The following is a 21,865-nucleotide window of genomic DNA, read 5'->3' as shown; positions in this document are numbered from 1 at the left end:
TAAACATGTATTCCTATTCTAGGGGCTGTCTTTCAGTTCTTTTTTTTTCCCCAACAAAAGTTCTGATTTATTGTGTAGGACAAAGTACAGTGAATTCTTTGCTTGCACACAGGTAAAACATTTTGAACCATTAGTGGAAATAAATGGTATAAATGATACAAAGTGTCAATTTTTGATATAAACTTCAAAAGCATCCTATTTTTGTTGGGGCAGCTGGCCCAATCCCTGCGTTCAGGGTCATGGCTGCCCCAGGGAGAAAGGTACCTTTAAAAAGAACCAGGTTGGGGATAGACGCCCCTGTTTCCCCCCTCCCCCCCCCCCCCGCTTGACTCTCTGCTTCGCTGGAGCTTTGGCTTTGTAAGTGTGTCCCTCTTTCTCCTTTTATTAAAACTGATTTTTTCTAAAAGGACTATTTTTGGTTATTTCAAATCTCCCACATCATATTTTTATAAGGCCCTCAAGTTTAACTAAAGCAAATATCCAGTAAATCATTCTTTGCTATTATATGTTTATTAGAAACATAAAACACAGGATATTCTCAACAAATTTTACTAAACCTGAAGCATGAAGATGGGAACGAACATCAAAATTACTAAAGATATATATATATATATATATATGTGTGTGTGTGTGTGTGTGTGTGTGTGTGTGTGTGTTATTTAAACTGCAAATCACTTAAAATCCACTATAGACAGCTAATTTCCTTTCTGATAGAGTAACTATTTTAAAATTCCAAAATTGCAGTTAGCATTTTTATGTACAGTATAATGGGGAAGTTATTACTGTGCCCAAATGATTTTTAACATTTTTGAAACTTGGAATAAAGCAGGCTATGTTTTTCTATGAGGGCTCTCAAAGATTTCACTGTGGCTTATACATTTATTCCTGAATCACGTTTCTTTGAGGGTACTAGAACAATGCTTAAAAGGTTTTTACTGTGACAATTCAATGAATTTATAGTAAACGAACTGTTGGCTTTATAGTGCAACACTTCTGTAGTATAAATAATAAAAAGCAGAGACAGACATTGGGGTTCAACACCAAAACTATAAAAGCAAAGTAGCCAAGCCACTAGAGAAGATTGGTGACAGCAAACTAAAACATCCTAAGTCTCTCTCTCTCTCTCTTCCCATTTTATATTCCCTCCAGTGCTGGGATTAAATGTGTGTGACTCCCTTGGACTAGGATTAAAGGTGTGAGCCACCGCTACCAGATTTGTTCTTGCAGTGATCTTGTATAGCCCAGGGTGGCCTTGAACTCAGAGAGTCCTGATGGAGGAGTGTCTATGTGTTACTTTCATTGGTTAATAAAGAAACTGCCTTGGCCCCTTTAATAGGACAGAAAATTAGGTAGGCGGAGTAGACAGAACAGAATTCTGGGAGAGAGAAGGCAGACGCTTCAGGCAGTTGCCATAGGCAGTCGCCATGCTTCTCCTCTCCAAGAGAAATGCAGATTAGGATCTCTCCTGGTAAGCGACCACCTCGTGGTGCTATATAGATTACTAAATATGGGTTAAAGCAAGATGTGAGAAGTTAGCCAATAAGAGGCTGAAACTAATGGGTCAGGCAGTGTTTAAAAGAATATAGTTTCTGTGTAATTATTTCAGGTGTAAAGCTAGCCGGGTGGTGGGACGCAGCCCCGCCGCTCCATCAACAGAGTCCCATCTGACTCTGTCTTTGTCTCCCAAATCTTGGGATTAAAGGTGTGTATCACCATTGCATGACCTCTAGTTGCTTTAGCTTTGTCTCTGGTCTTCAGGCATTATTTGTTTATGTCTTTCGGTTCTTTAACAAGACTTTTGCAGCAAAAGTTTTAATACTGATAATAATTTATTCTCCCTTTTGTTGTATATGGTTTAGGGATCATATTTTTAAAAACCACTAATCCAAGGAAAATAATGACATGGGCAACAACTGTCAAAACATGAACACAGCTTGATACACAGACCAGAGGATATTACAAGTAAATATTTCCTAAGAAGCTAAAAAAATTTAAAGCCAAAGCCTAGGTAATTTTCCTGAAGACACCTTAATGTGAGGCATGTTGATAGTGACAAAGTCTCACCTCTCAGCTTTAGCCAGAGAACAACCAGACAGCGGTTTAGAGGAGTGAAGCCACCCATTCAATGCAGAACAGGTTATAAAGCAAGGCTAATACTTTTGAACTGTATAACTTAAGTGCAAGGCTCACAAAATGATCAGATCTGACTTACATGCAAGTGATATATTTTGAAGCATTTTAACTTAAAATAACGAAAACATTAGGAATAGTTCAAGTATCATGTAACACTTGCCAACGCTTACCTGCTGTCAGCATTTTGTTCCACTTACTTGGTAATTTACTATCCACACTTTTATTCACATACTACTTTTCTGAAACACCAAGATTACAAACACAGGTTCCCACTTGCTAGATACTTCAGGGCATGCTGCCCAAAATTATGGAAATGTCCCAATAAATCATGACACAGATAGCAATTTTAGTGAATTTATAAACAATGCAACTCTTTTTGCTAGCCAAATTTCAAGTTTCAAAGCCTTATTTTGCAAATTGACCTAAAATGTACTATAGCATTTGGTCGTATAGACAGAAGCCACTTTAAGGTGAATTAAAACATTTACTGGTAACATATCTTTAGTAGTATTCAACCTGGAACACTCTCCGTCCTTATCTTTTCTGGCATTTAAGTTTTCTATACCATCATCCTCTTTTACTTTCTTCCCAGCAAGCTCTTCATTCCTGACTTGTCTGTCTGTTTCCTGTCACTAAGTTCATGTTATGCGCTTCCAAATGGTAAACGACACAAATGATGCTGTCCTTCTCAGGCTGTCACATCCAGAGGCATGTACACTGCCAGCCTGTTCCTTGACGGTGACCCTAATTCTGAACACACAGTCTCAGTGTTGCTTGTTTCTCCATTATGCAATTACTATTTTTCCCCAGAACTAATAATAAATCTCTAGAGAGATATTTGAAGTATAAAATAGCCCATTCCTCTTCAAAAATAAATTTTATAACAGTATTTATACTGTTGTTATAAAAAGTAACCTCTATATATAAAAGAAACCTAATTCATTTAGGGTGAGAGTTATGTGCCTGAATCAATTCCATGCCAGTTTAAATATGTTTTACTGCACTAGACTATGTGCACTAAGTATTTATGAAAACTGCTCATTAACTGCCCAGTCACTATAGAAAATGGGCAGTACAACTTTTAAACCTAACTAGTGTCAATGCGCTCATGTTTGTTCCATAAAGATAAATCTATTTATTTCATGCCAGAGAAGGGAGTTATAAATTAAATGATACAAAGACGTTCTTTGCTTTATCTTTTAGAAAATATTATTTTAAAAAGAAAACAGAAACATGTACAGAGAAATTACCTTCATTTAGATTGTCTATGATTCTGAACACAACCCCCAGTTACTCCTTACTTTTTTTGAGCAGTGTGACTTTGAGGAGAGTGTTAATCCAAGGCTTTAACAAGCATTAATCATAGCCTTATATAAAATGTTCAAGTGCTTTTAGGCTCTGTGTTTGATAACAAGGAAAAGGAGGGCAATTTTTGGGAAATAGAACATTTTTTCTTTAAAGAAAGGTTTTAAATAAAAAGTACAGTTTCTAAAGCTGCTTCCTGTCAATCTTAATACTAACTCTCTGCACTATGGAGAGAACATTTTCATGATAAACAACGAGGGCCCTATACAACAGTTCCTGACAGAAGCCAGGAACGCTGGGTGAGGTCACTAGGTAGGCAAAGGCTGCCACTCTTACTGGAATACATACTTTGCTAAAGTCCTTTTTGCTTTTGAACCCATAGTCTCATCTATATTCTCTGTCACAGTTTCAACACCATAATATCCCCGCATTACTGACAAAAGAACAAATTTGTTGGTTTTTGTGTGTGTTGCTATTGTTTCAAACAATAGAATTGAGCAATGTGTTGATGTCTTATTGCTTTGTTTTATTTTCCTAGGAAGCATTTATAGTTATAGTTCAAACAATAAAGAAAGAGAGATTAACTTTCTGAAAAGAAAATGGTTAAAAACATAATTTACAAATAAAGCAAGTGGAGAAGCTGTATTGCTGGCCTAATTCAGACTACCTCCACATTACCAGCTGGGGAACTTAACAGATAACACTAAAATCACACCCCTCGTATGCCAAGCAGCACAACTGAAGGCTAGATAGCTCTAGATCCAACTTAGGTCTCTGTGCTTTCTTTACTATCTGCACTTCATGTTAAATGGCAAGTGTCTTCCAGAGATGACCAGCAGGGAAAGCAGACACTTCCACTCAAGGGACTTGGTAACCTCCCTGTCTTTCCCAGCCCCTACCTCCCGCAACTGGCTGCAGAGCTAAAGCCTACCCTCATCATGATCCTTTGTTTAAATAATACCTTGGCTCAAGATCAATATTCAAAGTAAAAGAGAAAGTTTAAATGGTTACAAGAAACTCCTATGGCTTATTACGTTTGCTTCCTGTTTGGAAAGGGCTATCAGACATGTTTTGGAAATATCTGAATGACCATTTTCCACTCGTTCACTTTGCTGCTCAATATAGTAGCTACTAGCCACACGTGGCTATGAAAAAATTAAGTGTAGTTTAAAATTTGGTTCTTTGGTTCTAGTAGCCACATTTCAAATGCTGAATAATTTCACCTCGTGGCTCTGGCTGCTCTACTCGATGACGCAGACATCAATGTATCAACTACTATGACAAAGCTGGTAAGTTTTGCTCCAGGCATGCCAATCAGCTTTAAAAAACACAATTACAATTTTATTTCAGAAAGATTATGAAGCAAAGAAATTCTCTTATGCAATAGGTCTCCTGATGCAAAATGCAAGGTTTATCAGGTGAAGCTGACACAATGGGAGGGAGAGAGAGCTCAGCAATACTTCACAAATATCAATCTCTTGCTGTGACAATGCTCCTATATACTACATTCACAGACATTTGGTGGCCCCACTGATTTACTAGATAATATACTTACGAAGGAGTAGTGTATAAAAAATGAACAACCAACTACAGTCATGTGTTATCTAACTGAGAAATTTGTCAGTAAGCTATTTTATCACTGAGTGAGCATCATATGTATGACATCACTAGGCAACTTAATCTTCGGTGTCCACTGTCACACACATGGTTTATTGTTGTTCAAAATACCAGTATGCTGTATCACTATACTCTTTAGTTGACTTTCTCTATTTTTTAAAAAAATTACTCAATGTGTAATAGACAACACATATCAGAAGTTTCTTTATTTGCTATTTCCAAATATGTAAATATGTTATTTTTCAAAAAAGAGGCTGCCTAACTTCATAGATCTGCAGCTGAGGTGCTTTAATGCCAAATAAATGTCATAAAGCACAGCTGTTCCTAAAACTTTCATGGGGCATATATAAAAATAAATCCACAAATTATGGGTTTGTTTTTGTTTTTTGGGTTTTTTTTTTTGTTTTTTTTTTTTTTTTTTCTCCCAAGATCAAGAATTTTAAGTTCACAGAGAACCAGCAACTCAGTAACTGATGCCGGATGACTATATGACTGCTGTGATTCGTGGCGAGTCATGTGGTGCCGAGAGGCAAAGCCTGGGTAGACACACAACAGGGCAAGCAGACGACAAGAGAGCGTCAGTGAGATCCACAAGTCTGCCATCAATTTCTGTTAGGAAAGATACAGGTACACCCCAGAGCTACTCTTACATGGCCTCAGTTTCCTTTATCCTTATCAACCTTCCTTGAGGAATCAGACATCTTGGTCAGCTTGTCAGCTTTGCTCTCATTTTCTCCTACGAATCCTGATTTTCATCTTCGCAAGTATTCACGGAGGAGAAAAGGGAGCAAAACAAAATAAGAAAGTGGGTTTCTCATTCATCTTGTTCCATCATGAGAAGAATTTGTGAAATCTACTGATTTTCCTTTGGAACTGTGAACTGTGCTGTAGACGAAGCTCACTGGCTTCTACTCAAGAGGTGGAAAAGTCGTCTGTTTCAACAAACTGGTTAGAAGAACATGCACTGGTTACAGGGTTTTCAGGTTATGACCCAGTTTTCCCGCTTACCTTGGCTTTTCCATCCTGGGCTGACATATATCCTACGCACATGCTCTCTGTAGTGTGGCTCCACAGAAATTCCACTGTGTGAACAAGAACACAAATAGGCACATTCACGTTCACAGATGGAAAATAAATCTTCGCCTTTTTAATAGAACAGTTAAAGATAGCTTTATATTTAACACTCATTCCCTACTTTCCATTTGCTCCTTCATAAATGTCAAGATGATTTAGTGCTCAAAACTGTAATGCCATTTACTGTGAAATGAAAAATGTATTTCTTTCTTGTCAAAACTTATGATTATTACATGTAAAATAAATGCACTTGTGTTTGAACTTAGAACATTAAACACTTATACATTCATAATACTGTATCTAGTGATTTAGTAAATGCAATATTCCACAGTATAGCTTCTTTCAACATACACATATGCACATGTGCACACAGCCTTAGTCTCTACTTAAGGCATAAAGCCGAAAACCATGAAATACCCATGGATCTGAACTAGCTTGTTACAGAGAGTAAGGAAATGCTACAAGAATGAGAGGAACTTATCAGAAAGACTCAGGGGTTAGCCTGAAGGTCTCTTACTAGTCAAATCTTCTCCCACAAAGTGACAATGATAGATTATAACCACTGAGCAAATTAAGAACCAAAGAAGCAATGCTGGTGGAAACAAGTGAAGAAATAAGAAAGGAGATAAGCTCTTCTTTCCTTGTAGCAGAGTCAGTGAATAAATAGAGAAGATGCCTATTGAGTGCTTCTCACTCAAGCTGAAAGAAATGAGTTCAAAACCTGAAATTAATAGTAGAAGGAGCAAAGTGATTCCCCCAAAATTGTCAACTTACCAGAATATGAGTTCTGTGACACTTGTATGTCCCCCACATTGTGTACACACAGAGTAACAATAAATAATATTTTAAAATTGCAATCCTAAAAAAGACATTGTAACATCCTTTTGAGGCTCAGAGCATAGAATGGAAGAAGAAGCAGAAAGAATGGGAGGCAGGGAGAAAGGCTGCAAAGTGCCATCTGCAAGCAAGATATAATAATTACAATCATGATTGGTGCCTTATTCAGTCGTCACCTGAAAGGCTTCCTCCTGCAGCAGATAGCAAAAATACAGAGACCCACAAGCAGACATTATACAAAGAATGATACACAGCTTTAAACAAGATTAAATCCCTTACCTTGGGACTCAGGGAACCCTGTAGAAGAAGAGACTGAAGAAGTCAGGGAGACAGAAAAGGACAAAAGACACCAGGAAAATAAGGCTCTCTAAAACAACTGAGCATACCTCATATGAACTCACAAAGACTGAAGCAGCAATCATAGGGCCTACCCAGATCTGCACTAGGTCCGCTGCATGTATGCTATAGCTCCCAGTTTAGTACTTTTATGGGACTCCTGAATGTGTAAACAAGTGAGACTGATTCCTGTGTGTGAGTCATTGGCCAAACAGTGTTGTAATTAATATAGCTTTTGTGTGATTATTTGGGTATGGGGGGCCAGAAAACGAAAGAACAGTCTCCTTCAACAAAATGGTGCCCATATGTTTGGGGCTAACCTGTGTGACCAGTCACAAACTTTGGATCTGGGTACTGGTATGCCTGCTTGGGGGTTAGGAGGAAAGTAGCTAAGGGCATGCCTGCTACTCAATACCCCTGCCTGGGCAAGCAGCTGGATGGGGTCTGCTAGGCGTGCACAGGCAGGAAAGCATGGTAGATTCCTGCCGACATTCACGAAAACATTTCCAGGATGCACAGCTGCATGGCAGATTTAGCTTTCACTCAGACAAAAAGGGTTCACGTGCTGCACGCTCCTTCCCAGAGTTGAGGTGGTGAGCATGGCTCCTAACCAGCCCATCCCAGAGCTGGCAGTAAAGGCACCTCTGACATACTGAAAGGTTGAGAGAGGCGGAGGCAGCATCTAGGACCACCGAGACCATACCTTTTACCATTTTAAAATGTTCCTTGTCAGAAAAGAATTTCAGATACACAATAGGACAGATTCAGACATAAAGGACCTCTAAATGAGACAGTGTGTTCTAAAAATGTATGGTGGCTTGGAAGAAAGTAGAAAAAGAGTATAGACAGTTATAGAAAGAAATAATTTAAAAAAAATAAAAACAAAGCCTTTAAAGAGACAGTAAAAGTAATATAAAAGAGAACAGACATAGATTAAAGGAATAAAAAAGGTCACATAAAGATAGAAAATATATAGAGAGTCTAAATTATGCAAATTATTGTGTTTTCATTATATTTTTTGACTGCAGAGAGAAATTTGATTCTGGGGGCTGCTAAGCTAAACTAACATATATATTTGAAAGGTATCTTGACTTCACAATTTGAATTTAAAGATATGTTGCTTTGGAAAAGCTTTGCTCTGCTTTTGTTTCCACAGAAAATGAGAGTCTGTGGATTCCTTCCAAGCTAATATGGTTTGATAGAACAAGACCCTCCAAAAGTTCTCTATGAACTCTAAAAATACTTTTCCCAACAAAAAGCAGGAAGCAGTTGGATAAAGTGATGCCCAAATTCTCAAAATGATTGTTTATAAATGTTTGTTTTCGTTTAAAGGGGAATATGATATAAAAATGAATGTTTTGCATTGGTATGGATCTTGGTCTATTGATACAAAGTCAAGGTCAATTTTGTTACACTGTGTGTATGTGTGTGTGTGTGTGTATTTCTGCTCCTGTTTAAAGTATTGCTTATATGTCTCATTAAAAATGTATAATTAAAAATTACAGATTAATAGGTAGTCATTTATAATATTCAAACTTATAGTCATGTTAGTTAGGTTTTCTAAATGTATAGAGATATATTTCAAATGGACAGGTATTCTTCAACCCTTTCAAAGACTTACAGAATATGGCATTTAAATGTTTTAAGAACTTAGACTTTTATGACAATGAGACACATCTGTTCCTGGAAGTACCAATTACTTCTAGAGGATGATGGGCATCAAAGAGGCTCCTTATGGAATTGGCTAGCCATTTGGACAAGAAACTACTTTTGCCTGGAATGCTTGATGGTACGCTGTATAAACTGGACATGCAGGACCCACAGAAAAAAGACTGCTAAACTTGCCTAAAGAATGCAAGACAGTCCTTCAGGGTTACTGCTTCATGAAAGAGTCTGCCAGACATTCTAAAGGACACAAAAGAAAGTGACTAACAAACTACAAATATGGGTAAAAGTCTTTCAAATTTCTTGCTACATGGAAGAGTCTGCCAGATATTATGGACCTGTAGGCTGAGGTAGATGCCCCCAATAGTACAGATGAACTTTGGGTGACTGTCCAGGCAGGCAGGGAGATGTCTCTGTCAACTTTAGAGTTTTAAAAGCTGCTTACAATGCACTTACTGTTTACTTAGGTAATATATCTTTCTGGGGTCTTTGATGGCATTGAAAGCTAAACAAATATAGTTTTCCTTAGTTATGATAAAAGATAAATTAGATATAAAACTTTAGACTCACAAAGATAGAATAGATGATAGAGTACATTCCTTAATTTGCCAAATGTAAATGGACTAAATATTGTAACTATAATTCTTGCTTGATAACTGTTTTGTTATATATAATTTTACTATGTTAAAGTTAAAGCATTCCTTTTTAATTAGACAGAAAAGAGGAGATGATGTGGGAAGTCTCTAAGATGTTGCTCTTATTGGTTAATGAATAAAGCTATTTTGGCCTATAGTAGGACAGAATATAGCCAGGCTGTAAGCGATTTATAGAGAGAGTAGGTGCAGTCAAAGAGACACCATGTAGCTGCCAAAAGATACAGACACCACTGGAACCTTTCCAGTAAGCCTCGTGGCAATGCAAAAATTAATAGAAATGGGTTAATTCAAGATATAAGAGTTAGCTAGAAATATGCCTGAATCATTGGTTGAACAGCTTTGTAATTAATAAAGTTTCTGAGTGATTACTCAGGTCTAGAAGGCTGAGAAACAAAAGAGCAGTTTCTGACTATAGAACCACTCTTTAGTAGTGTGCTCAGAAAGGCTCTACTTTAGTCTTGGTGGTTTCTGCTATATAAACCAATCTGAAGGCCCACTGCAAAGCCTGGCTTTCCTGTGTCATTTAAGTCACGACCTTCCCTAGTTATTATTAGAGCTACAAGTTACCCAATGAGTGAGGTTTCTTCCAAGACACCTCTTTCTCCATCATCCATGTACCATTCCAATTAAGTTACATTTTATAAAACAAAGTGTCCTTACCAAGCTGTGAACAAGGTATTTCCATCCAAATGAATTTTCCTTCTAAACAGACAAAAAAAGCACTTGGCCATCCCACTAAAAATACATACACATATACACAGACACAGGCATATACAGGCTCATATAATTATACACACAGAGAAACATACACAGACAGGACCCCCCCACACACACACACATACATTCTTCCCATTGTCGTTAACAATCCCCAGCTGCACTGGCTCCTGAACCCTTTAAAACTTCTCCACTTTGCTTTCCATCCCAGAGTTCCTTGGAGAAATACAGAACTCTAAAATCAGAAGAGTCTTGGCTGGGCAGTTGCCAAGTCAGATGCTGCTCCTTAGCCTTCCTTTGGTGGGATAGGATAATAGAAGATGTCTTACACGCCATATAAGTAACTACTTGATAAATAAAGAAAAAATTCATTTTCAAATGGGAAGAGTGAGAAACTGTAAATACAACAGCTTTCTCTTATCTGCTCCTGGCTGTTAAGAACTTCTTAACCCAATAGGTGGCTCATATTTGTAAAAAATAATATACAAAAATGCTTCCTGTCCTGACACAATCTGTATAAATCATACAAGGCATGTCTCATTATGCCCATGAGGTAGCTGAGTTGGCACGCTTCCCTGTCAAACTTTCACTGGTAAACTGTCTTGGGAGCAATGGAGGCTGAGTTCCATACACTGACACATTCACTAAGTTGAAGAGATAGCCATTCCCTCTTTCCAGTGCTCATGCTGCTTTGGTAAGAACTAAAAAGAAAAATGCTACTCCACAAGAAAGCAAAGAAATTGTGTCAATCAGAAATACAAGCCCTAAAGACATTTCAATTCTCTTCCTATTTTATCCTCTTAGTGCATGAAACGCTGCTTGAAGTAGGGGCTGCTGGCTGAGATCTGGGTGATCTAAACAGAAAACCGTTCAGTAAAGCTAAGTTAATTGAGACATGATTTTATTCATTCACAATTCCTTTTTCTTCCAGGATTTATCTCATGCTCCAGTGACACCTACTATCCTTTAAACAGACCAAAGTTGTCTATAAAATCAGCCAAAATTGCTGCCAGAATTCAGCTCAGAAATCTTCATATTTTTAGATGAAAAACTAAACCAAACAATAAAAAAATCTTCTGGCTAGATAATAGCAAGAACTATATTTCTCGCAAAAGAAAAAAGGTCTATTCCTAGTTTTAAAAGAATGTGTTAGTGGCATTTAAAGAAAGAAATGTTCTGTTATAAACAGAGTAGATCAAATAAAAATCACAGAGCACCACCCCTATTTGCTAATGTTACTCTCAGCTGAAAAAAGCTTAAATATTATATCTGCTTATTTCTTGAACAACTCTGCTACTTTATCTGACCTTAAAAAAATACTAAAATGTCAACCCATCTTTCCAGACATCAGTGGAGATGGAACACCTCCCCAGCACTTCTGAGGCACAAAAGAAATGAGCTTTCCACCGTGGGAGATCATGGAGATTCTCATGGAAAGGAAAGCTTTAATTCCACTTTGTAGGCCATTCAGCAACATCAAACAAATATCCACACGGCCACTTTCTCTCTCCTGTCCTACGAGGGAATTTGCTTTCTCTTTGCCAGTTAGCTTCATGGCCATGTGTACCTCCCAGAGTGCCCTGTCACAGGCGCTCACAGAAGCTGATGCCATGTGTTGAAAAGAAGCAGCCAGCGCTGTTGGTGCCCCAGGAAGAAGCTCCTTTGAACACACACATTAATACGTTTGCCAAAAGTCTGGAGGAATTTTAAGTTACAGTAAGATGACTTTTTATCCTTTGAATTTTTCAGGAAGCATCAAATCAATGTAACATTAAAAACAAAACAAAAAACCCTACAGCATGTTCTGGTAATAGGGAAAACAACAATACAACAAAAAGTACTCCACAAAAAACTCTGTGTTCTGAAAGTGGAGCAGCAGAGTGAGGCATCACAGTGAAGTTCTAATTGGCAACTGCAGAACAGTTTGATTTGATAGAGTTAAGTTGAAAATGATAAAGGAACTCGTTATCCTTTCAGTTAGCTATGAATGAGACCAAAGAAATTCTCATAAAAGTTCAAAATCAAGCACTACCCAACAACATACCTTTCAGATACATAGAAATATGAAAGGGGTTTAAGGAAAACTCAAAGGCAACCATGAAATAAAAGCTCAGGAAAAGAAGGCTGTAAGATCAGAGAGGCCCACATGGGGGTTTCAAAGATACGGGTAATGGGCAATGTCTTAGGCTGGGCGTCAGGCCCACAGGTGTTCCTTTTATTATTACCCTTTATAACTCACAAATTTATTATGTCCTTCTTTAAAACATATATGAAACACTGCACAGTAAAAGATGAAAAACACAAGGGGTGGGTAAAGAGGTAGCTATAGAAATGGAAGCGTATCATACTCAAAATTTAATTAGCAGCAACATAAACACATTTCCAGATAGAAAGAATCAGAGTTATTCTCTAAGTAAAGTGGGATTAACTTAATGGCTAAGTAACAACCACCATGTGTGCTGATGAGATGATCAGACTCTAGGTAATCGTGAGTCCGAAATCCTGTCTAATTTGAAAGACTGCAGCAGAGCCTTGAACCAAAGGTGACTGCCAAATATACACATCTATTTAGTGCTTAAGATTGCTTAAGATTTTCCTCAAATACATGGAGTCTATCTCACACTGGCCAGTCACACCTACTGACCAATTAAGGGAGAAAATCTTTAACTTCATAGGCTCCAATCAAGACATGGGGTATAAAATACAAAGAAGGAAATGTTCCCCATAGCAGGATTGCTTGCTTATGGAAAATATCTGCGTAAGTTCTAATTACCTCTCTATCACAAGCTTAAATTAGCAACACGCTCACTGTTCTCACTAGAGGGCCTAATAAGTCTTTGATTGCACATTTTAAAATATTATTTTAACATATATGTGTATTTTGCCTAGAAGTATATATGCCACCATTTGCATGTAAGGGAGGCCAGAATACTGAATAACCATGTGGGTCCTGGCTATCAAACCCAAGATCTATAGAAAACCAGCCAGTGCTTTTGACTGCTGAGTCATCTTGCTAGCTTCTGCTGGTACATTTTTAATCATACTATGTCCATCAGCCTCAGAAAACACTTCTACAAGGCCTGACAACATGCAATTATATTTTAGTGGATAAAAATATATTGTATTGCCTTTTTACCTCCCTCTAAAAACATAGAAAATTATTTTTTTTCAGCTGTCTCATCCAGGGACAAAAATTTTCTGTGTGTTAAATGTACATTTTGTACACTGGGGTTTGTCAGCAAGCATCTCTTGATCTGGGGAGTGGGACACGGCAGACAAGTGTTGCAAACAGTTTGTGCCCATACTGCCCCTATACAAGGCTGGATACAGAAGCTGTCTTCTGGGAGTCATTTAAACTGTCTCTAAATCATATTACTGGACACTCATTAGCCAAATTTTCAACCGATGGTGTTTGTTTTTTAGAACATATGAGGATATTTTATGTGACATTTCATTTTACTGAAAGAGTAGTGAATTCACAACAGTTGGTTCTGAGGCTAGAGAAATGGCTCAGTGGGCAAATGCTGGCTGCTGCGTTTCCATCCCCAGAATTCACATAACAGCTAGATGCAGAAAATTCCCCAATGGGTGATGGGAAGATGACACAGGAGAAATCATGAGCTGCTCATGGGGCAGCTAGCCTGGAGTATGAAGCAATATGATGAACAAGGCAAGCCCTGTCAGATGAGAAGGGGGAAGGTGAGGACACCAGACGCTCTTTTCTAATCTTCACATATGCACATCTACAATCATATTCATGGTCATGGGGGGAGGGAGCTGCTAAGATAATACAAAATCTATATTTGGCATTTAAATTCATGTATCTAAGAATTACTGGAAGCCTATTACAGAGATGAGCAAAACTTTCAGTGACACAGTACCTGGCCTCTACTTGCTTCCAGTGTGTGATGCTTCACAGAAGGAAGAATGCACTTAATCCAAAGAATGGATACCAAATCCCTACTGCCTCTCTGATTCTCGGTGACCTGTGATTTCTCCAGTTATTTATGTAACTGGAGGGAAAAGCATCCAGTCTAGAAGGAGAGGAACACACTTTAGGATCTGACCAGAATTCCCTGATAAGTGTTGCAAAGACGTAAACTACATGGTACTAGCAGAGCACAAGGATGGAGCAAACACACAGGAGGAAACTCTTCCAGACTTCCACATTTGAACAAGGCCTTAAAAATCGGTTAGTAGGATAGTGCATTTCCAAGAAAAATGCAATAGTGAAGGCAAGTTACTGGGGCCAGGGTGGGGAGGTGGGGATAGCCCCAGTATTCGAAAGACAAGGACTTGGGACGTTGGCAATGAGTCTAGGTAATAAAGAATGAGTTGAAAATGACACTTGAGCATGCTGTTTAAGCTGTTAGACGGGGAGTGGGAACTCTTCCAATTAGGTTAGGTCACTGGCATCCATCTTCCAGATCTGAAAGTAACCCAGAGGGGTGTGTGTGTGTGTGTGTGTGTGTGTGTTTCCTCAATAAAAGGGTAAAAGTAGTGAGCATAACATATACAGAATCTGAAAAGGCTGATTCCATAGAAACTGAGAGTGGCTCAAATGCTTCCTAAGTCCAGGGAAAGAAGCATGGTTGGCACTTAGGGACATGTACTGCATGCATGGCAGGAAGAAGAATAAGTTCTATTGCCCACCTGAGTGAATACAGCTACTTTGAAATATACAGCTGTATTCACTATGATCTACTGTATATTTCAAAGTAGCTGCAAGGGAGTATTTTAGATATTCTATGGACAAAGAAATAATAAGCTTGATTGACAGATGTGCTAATTGGTCAGACTTGATCTGTATATAATGCACAGATAAAATGAAACATACATTGTACACTATTCATGTGTATAATTATATGTCAATCAAAAGTAAAAGCCGGACATGGCAGAATACACATGTAATTCCAAGCAATAGAGAAGCTGAGATACAAGGATAGGTAATTTGAAGCTAGCCTGAGCAACAAAAAACTAATGATAAAATAGTAGAGAGCATGGAAATAAGGTTAACAGATACATATTCTGATCTTATTTCAACACATTTTAGAAAGATACACACTCTTCAATTTAAATATGTACAAATTATTCACAAAAATTTACTCTTATTTAGGCTAGTCTGAACCTGGGGTTGGTGTGGTTCTTCTGGTCACATTTTCATCTTTGTCCTTTTTTGCTTTGGGCCAATGTCTTCTTTCCCAATTGCCCTTGGCTTAGGTCCATGGTTGGGTTATCAACCCAGCTGCAGGTGTGTTACAGAGAAAACTCTGCTAGTAAACAGGAGGTGTGAACTGCCTATGCGATGACAGAAGAGGGAAACCTGAATCGGGGAAGGCTAGGGGTGAGGTGTAAAAGGGAAAAGTGGTTAAAGCCCACAGGTCACAAAGCACCTGTCCTTAATCCCAGCACTCAGAAGGCAGAGGTAGGTGGATCTCTGACTTCATGGTCAGCCTGGTGTACAGAGAGAGTTGAGTTCGAAGACAGCCAGAGCTACACAGAGAAACCCTGTCTTGAAAAACAGACAAACAAACAAAACCCCTAGGGGAAAAAAAGAAGACCACAATTCACAACACTGGTGAGAATTGTCCTGGGGGTGGTGGCTTCATCCCTGCAGGTATGAAGCTAGACTTTCTTGACTAGACCCAAGACTACACATCTGGATACACATCTGCAATCTACAAAAACACTCACTGGCCAACCCTTCCTGAAAACAGTTTTATGAGGAAAGTGTGGCAAACACCCTATTTTCCAGATGAGGAATTGGCAGAGGACAGCCAAGTGCTGTGTGACGGGAGCAAAGCTAAAAAGCCAGGGACCAGGACTAAAGTCCAGGCCAGCAGCTCTGCACATAGTCTCTTTCCTTTAGAGGAAGGGGAACAGGAAGAATCCTGTTTCCATGTTATTATATATACTGCCATGGGTCATCTCTAATGTTCCATGGAATAAGATATGAGAGTGAGACAAGCTATAAGATTTTAATGAATCTCATTTAAAAATACACTTTAAGCACAGTCTTTAATAAAAAGTATTTTGTAAATTTATTTATAGAAAGACAACAGTGCGGCCGGGCGGTGGTGGCACACGCCTTTAATCCCAGCACTCGGGAGGCAGAGGCAGGCGGATCTCTGAGTTCGAGGCCAGCCTGGTCTACAAGAGCTAGTTCCAGGACAGGCTCTAGAAACTACAGGGAAACCCTGTCTCGAAAAACCAAAAAAAAAAAAAAGAAAGAAAGACAACAGTGCAAGCAAAGGGCTAATGACAGACATCCGAAATATAAATTGCTGACTTTAGGACATAAGCTTTTCCATGTCTTAAAAAAATGAAAAAGGGTAACTTCATGCTAGATGGGCATTCCCCTTACCTAGAAGTGTCTGCTTATTTGGGGAGGAGTCAGACTCTGAAGAACATCTGCATGACCGGAGAACGATCACTCCACCAAGCACGCCGTCCTCACTGGCAAGGAAAGGTGAACCTGGGCAGAAAAGATCGGCAGTCACCTTTCAGTCACTTTCGTTTTTTTCATTTTCAATTTCCATTTGATTACTAGAACAAAATGTGGCATGAATAAGAACTTGAAGGATGCCCAGTTTCTGACAATCATTGTTCATACCTCATATACACTTGACAGTAAAGGCAGTTTAATGCCTGAACAGGAGCCATTTGGCGAAGGCAGTGCCAGATACTGCCAAGTTGACCTGAACTGGGGAGAGTGAGTGTAGTTCTGTATTTGGAATACAAGTGAAAAATATCACCAGATTAAAGGACCAAAACAACCCCCCCACACACACACACACACAAGCTCAGCATCACCCTTTGACCAACTTTCGGGAATCCTACACAAGGCTCTCCCTGCTGCCAGAGGCATACCACCAAACGCTTTGATTTACTACCTTAAATTCAATTTTAAACAATAAGCCACAAAGTTTATTACAAACATTTAAAAATGCTCCTGATGGTTTACACAAATAAGGGTGAAGCCAGATTTCTATGATGTGAATCTGGTGGCTAGAAACAACCCAGCCTCCTTGAGATCTCACACCGAACCACTGTGAACATTTCAAGAATATTACATTTTAAAGCCCTTCATTTTTCCCCCAAGGACATCTTCTTAGACATCTGGCATAACAAGTGAGCACGTGGAGAAAAAATGCAAAATTAACCCAACAACTATCAAAGAAAGTAGTAAAAATAAAACCAACCAAATTGGATTTGGGGAAAACTTCTGGTTAAATTTAGTAGATTAAATACATGCATTTATCTCCACTCCCTCCTCAATCCCTGGGAATGTTGGATGGAAAAGGAAGGAGGGTATAAAAGCGAGGGGAAAAAAAAGCAGATTTGGGGGAAGAAGAGATGGAGAAGCAGCTATTTCACTTGCAGACCTAGTGTACCGGCTAGTTTTTATATGTCAAGTTAACACAAACTAGGGCCATCTAGGAAGAAGGAATCTAAAAAAAAAAGTACATCTACAGGATTGGCTTGGAGGCAGGTCTGCAGGGCATTTTCTTGGTTGATGATTGATGTGGGAGGTAGCCCAGATCACTGTGGGTGGCAGTCCTGTGTACTATAAGAAAGCAGGCTGAACAAGTCATGAGGGGCAAGTCACAAAGCAGCACCCTTCCATGACCTCTGCATCAGCTCTTGCCTTCAGGTTCCTTCAACGATGGACTGTGATGTGGGACTATAGCTGACAAAAGACCTTTTCTCCCCAAGTAGCTTGCAGACATGGTGCTTTATCACAGTAGTAGATAGACTACGTAAGACACCTATGAAAGCTAGATCTCAAGTTTTCAGGTAGTAGGGAACTTGTAGTGGAAGGAACCTTCAAAAAAACCATCTAATTTTGCTGCAAAACTGAAAAGAATCAAATATAGAAGGCCTACATCTCCTCTGAAGGCAAATGTACAAAGAAGACAGGAAATGGAAGTAGCTGGTTTAATATCTGAAAGAATCCTTCAGAACACTGGTCAGCAAACTATGACCTGCTACGAATTAAAAATAAACAAACAAAAAATTTTAAAGGCTGTTTTTTAAAAGTTAAGAAAGATAGGAGAGGAGAAAAAAGAAGCAGGGGGCGGGCAGAAAAGTAGGTAGCAGGGACCACAATGAGGTTTGTGAAGCCAGTGACCTTTCTTCTCAGCCTTTTGCAGAAAGCTTGCTGTCCTAGTCAGGCTTACAGCTGTTGTGATGAAACACATGACCAAACCTATGTGGGGAGGAAAATTATTATCTGGCTATGCTTCTACATTATGGTTCATCATCAAGAGAAGTCAAGACAGGAACTCAAACAGAGCAGGAACCTGTAGGTACAAGCTGATGTAGAGGCCATGGAAGGGTGCTGCTTAGTGGTTTGCTCTTCATGGCTTGCTCACCATGCTTTCTTACAGAACTCATGAACATTAGCCCAGGGCTGGCCCCATCCACAGACTGGGTCTTCCCCCATGGATCATTAATTAAGAAAATACACTTCAGGCTACTCTGTTGACAGCATAGTCTTCTACATGCATGTTCTTAATTGAGGTTCCCTTTTCTCAGATGACTCTGGCTGTATCAAGCTGATATAGCCAACACACTTGCCAATCCCTGATCTAGGACAGGATTCATACTAGAGAAGAGATGTATCCCTAAAGCTGCAGAGACTGGATAATCACCTTCCTGCAAGCCAACAGGCACAAGAGGAGAAACCTATTTGTAACTTGTCCTTGCCTTATGTCAAGGGAGAAGGTGAAGAGGGGAAGGGAGCCAATGAAGAGGGGGATATGGGAAATGACCCTCCCTCCTCATCTCTGCATTGACCACTTATCTTCTAGCAGTGATGAAAGACCAATGCTTCTTAAGGAAGGAGGGCCTACTTCAGCTGAGAGCCCAACCTTCTTGCAATATTTCTATCAGGGCAATAAAACATAATCTCAAGTAAAAATTTGCTTTTAGCCGACTCCTAGTTTTTTTTTTCTCCTAATTTTCTACACTCTATAACAAGCCATTAGGTCTTTGACCAAGTGTGATGCAAATATCTTCCCCAATTTATTAATGACTCTGATTTTACTTCTGATTCTTCATTTTTGGCTTACTTGTTTCTGATGCTTGGGCAGCTGATATGTCAGCCTTTTTCCTTTAAGGTTTCTGTGTTGCAAGTTTTACAGGAAAAGCCTTCGTTAGTGGGAAATTATGAAAATATTTTGCCCATGCCCATGTTTTCTACTAGCACTTTTACAATTACAGGCTTTAATTTTAAGACTTCAAACTTCTGGAATTAATTTTGGGATAAAGATTGCTGTGGAAAACTTGTGGTAGATTATTTCCCCTAAATAGTCAGTCAAATGCATAATAACACTTTGGTGAAAAATTTATTCCTTGTCTATTGACTTTAAAATGTCCTTTTTCTACAGACTTACAATATATTTTTATCATATATTAATTCTCAGATGTATTTAAACCCATACATTTTTAAATGATAAAAGCTACTCTCATATAAATTGTGTTTGAATCTACTTACAGTCTTGCAGCATATTATTCTTGATTGGACCAGTTTCTTCTCAATATTTATTATATGAAATAATAATTTTCTGCTTTCACATGTTTTTTAAAATAGCATTCCTTAACAGTTTTGCCTTTTATTCTTATTGAATGTTTTATGTGGACACATTTTAAATCAATTGTGATTTTTGCCTATGAGTCAAATATATTGAGAAAATTTTCTTTGGTATTATATTTATTCTACTCTTAAGTTTTAATCAAATAATTGCAACTGTAGAATGTACTCTGATATATATACTTCCTACAATTTTTTACTCAGTTCTTAGCCTTTCAATCTATCCTATCTCATTTACCACAATCCATATTTCTAATGCAAACAAACAAAAATCATGCTACATGATCTTCAGTTTGATCTCACAAAACAGAACAAAACTCAAACACAACAAAATAAAAGTCTGCATGTTTCCAAGAGAGGTTGGATGTCACATTGTCTATGATTGAGGTTAAAACACTCTGAATTGGAAAAGGTTTAATTTAACTAGTCAAAAGTACATGAAAGACTTCCCCGATTCAGTATTACAAACATATAAAGTATTTTAAAAACAAATCTGAAGGAACAGAGGTTTTTGCTTATTACAGCCAAGATCTCATGTGTGTGCTGAACCTTATGCCCCTTTCTATAATAGTTCAGGATGTCTCTCAGAACTGTGTTTATGAGCAGTGTCTTTTGCTACAAGACCCAGCTGATATGTTTTGTTTTATCATGGACTTGGCAAATAAAGTTCAAATGTTCAAATAATGCAGATAAACACTGGAAAAAGTCTCTAACAATCTCTGCACAAAGATATTAAGTGGAATTAGGTTATCAAGACCACCACACACCGTCCAATGCTGCATGTTTTCCCCAGAGTACAAACTCTTCTCACTTTCACTTTGTAACCTGTTTATTGCACATCACCCATAACACTGAAGAATCATTACTACTGCTCATTCTGTTAGGAGTTAAAAATGTCACATGGAAGAGTACCCAGTGGTCAGAATGTTATAGGTTCTCAATATCTGCTACAGGCTTCCAAAGAATTATTGAAAGGTAGATCAACCACACGCATGGAAGCACCACATCTCTGGTATAAACAGCACTAAGAAGCAACTAGTTCAGGGCACAGATGAGAATGCTGTCATATCAACAAGTTCAGAACTAGTTCACAAGAAAACAAGAAGGAAGAGGAGGAGGAGGAAGAGTAAGAGGAGAAGGAATCAGGTGTAGAGAGCAAGGGAACAATGATGCTGAATACACCCAGCACCATGAAGGAAGACAAACACACGAACACACACACACACACACACACACACACACACACACACACACACACACACACACACACACCCCAACTGACCAAACTGAAAAGGTCAAAGAGGAATAGTTAGGGTCTGGTAGGGTAGAATACTTTGCTGAAATCTGATAAGTAATAAACAAACATAAATCTGTGTTATAAGAGAAGCTTTGAAAGACTGACAGTTCAGAGGGCCAAGAGGATGATATCACTTGCCAAGAACTTTTGCTTGGCAAGCTGAGAACACAGTAAGCAAAAGGGGCATTCTTGTCTAATGGAGTTTGAACCACATCTTTCATTGTTTCAAAAAGACATCAAGTGCTGCTGGACACAGTTCTCACAATGAGAAGCTCTGCACTATGAGTGTTCCCTTCCCACTGGAAGTATTACATATGTTAACTGTTCGTCTTAATCCTATATGATAAAAGGGAAGGGATTGCCGCAAAGGGTGTATGGATAGCACTATTACTTCATTTATTCTTAAGGCATTATTGAGTTTTATTAGTTATTTACCCTACCTGGGCATGACTTACCCTACCCTGCTTTGTATAGATCATCATCAACAACAACAACACACACACACTCATAAAATCCCGGGTGCCTGGTTACATGCTTATGCTGGAGACATTCAAGGAAGCAAGGATAAACAACATGGAACTACTTAAAACAGCTCCATGGAAAATCAAATCAGGGGCTAAGGTGGAGACTGAAGCT

The 21,865-nt window shown here is 38.6% G+C and overlaps 1 protein-coding gene across 7 annotated transcripts in view; it reads right to left on the bottom strand.

Moving 5' to 3' along the window:
* Positions 1-21,865, bottom strand: part of Tasp1 (taspase 1) — a 219,069-nt gene that overhangs the window by 18,355 nt on the left and 178,849 nt on the right. For 6 of the 7 annotated variants that reach the window (XM_038331557.1, XM_038331559.1, XM_038331558.1 and 3 more), the window contains 2 exons: positions 16,702-16,812; positions 6,064-6,137 (listed from right to left, as the gene is read on the bottom strand). In XM_038331557.1, the coding sequence (XP_038187485.1) occupies positions 6,064-6,137; positions 16,702-16,812 (185 nt within the window). Of the gene's footprint in view, positions 1-5,702; positions 5,812-6,063; positions 6,138-16,701; positions 16,813-21,865 lie in introns of those variants that run through there. The other variant, XM_038331560.1, reaches the window with a different exon arrangement.

This window comes from Arvicola amphibius, chromosome 5, assembly GCF_903992535.2.
Source record: "Arvicola amphibius chromosome 5, mArvAmp1.2, whole genome shotgun sequence".
Classification (NCBI taxonomy): domain Eukaryota; kingdom Metazoa; phylum Chordata; class Mammalia; order Rodentia; family Cricetidae; genus Arvicola; species Arvicola amphibius.
The sequence above is the reverse complement of the archived record's forward strand: the minus strand, read 5'-3'. Positions and strand labels throughout refer to the sequence as shown.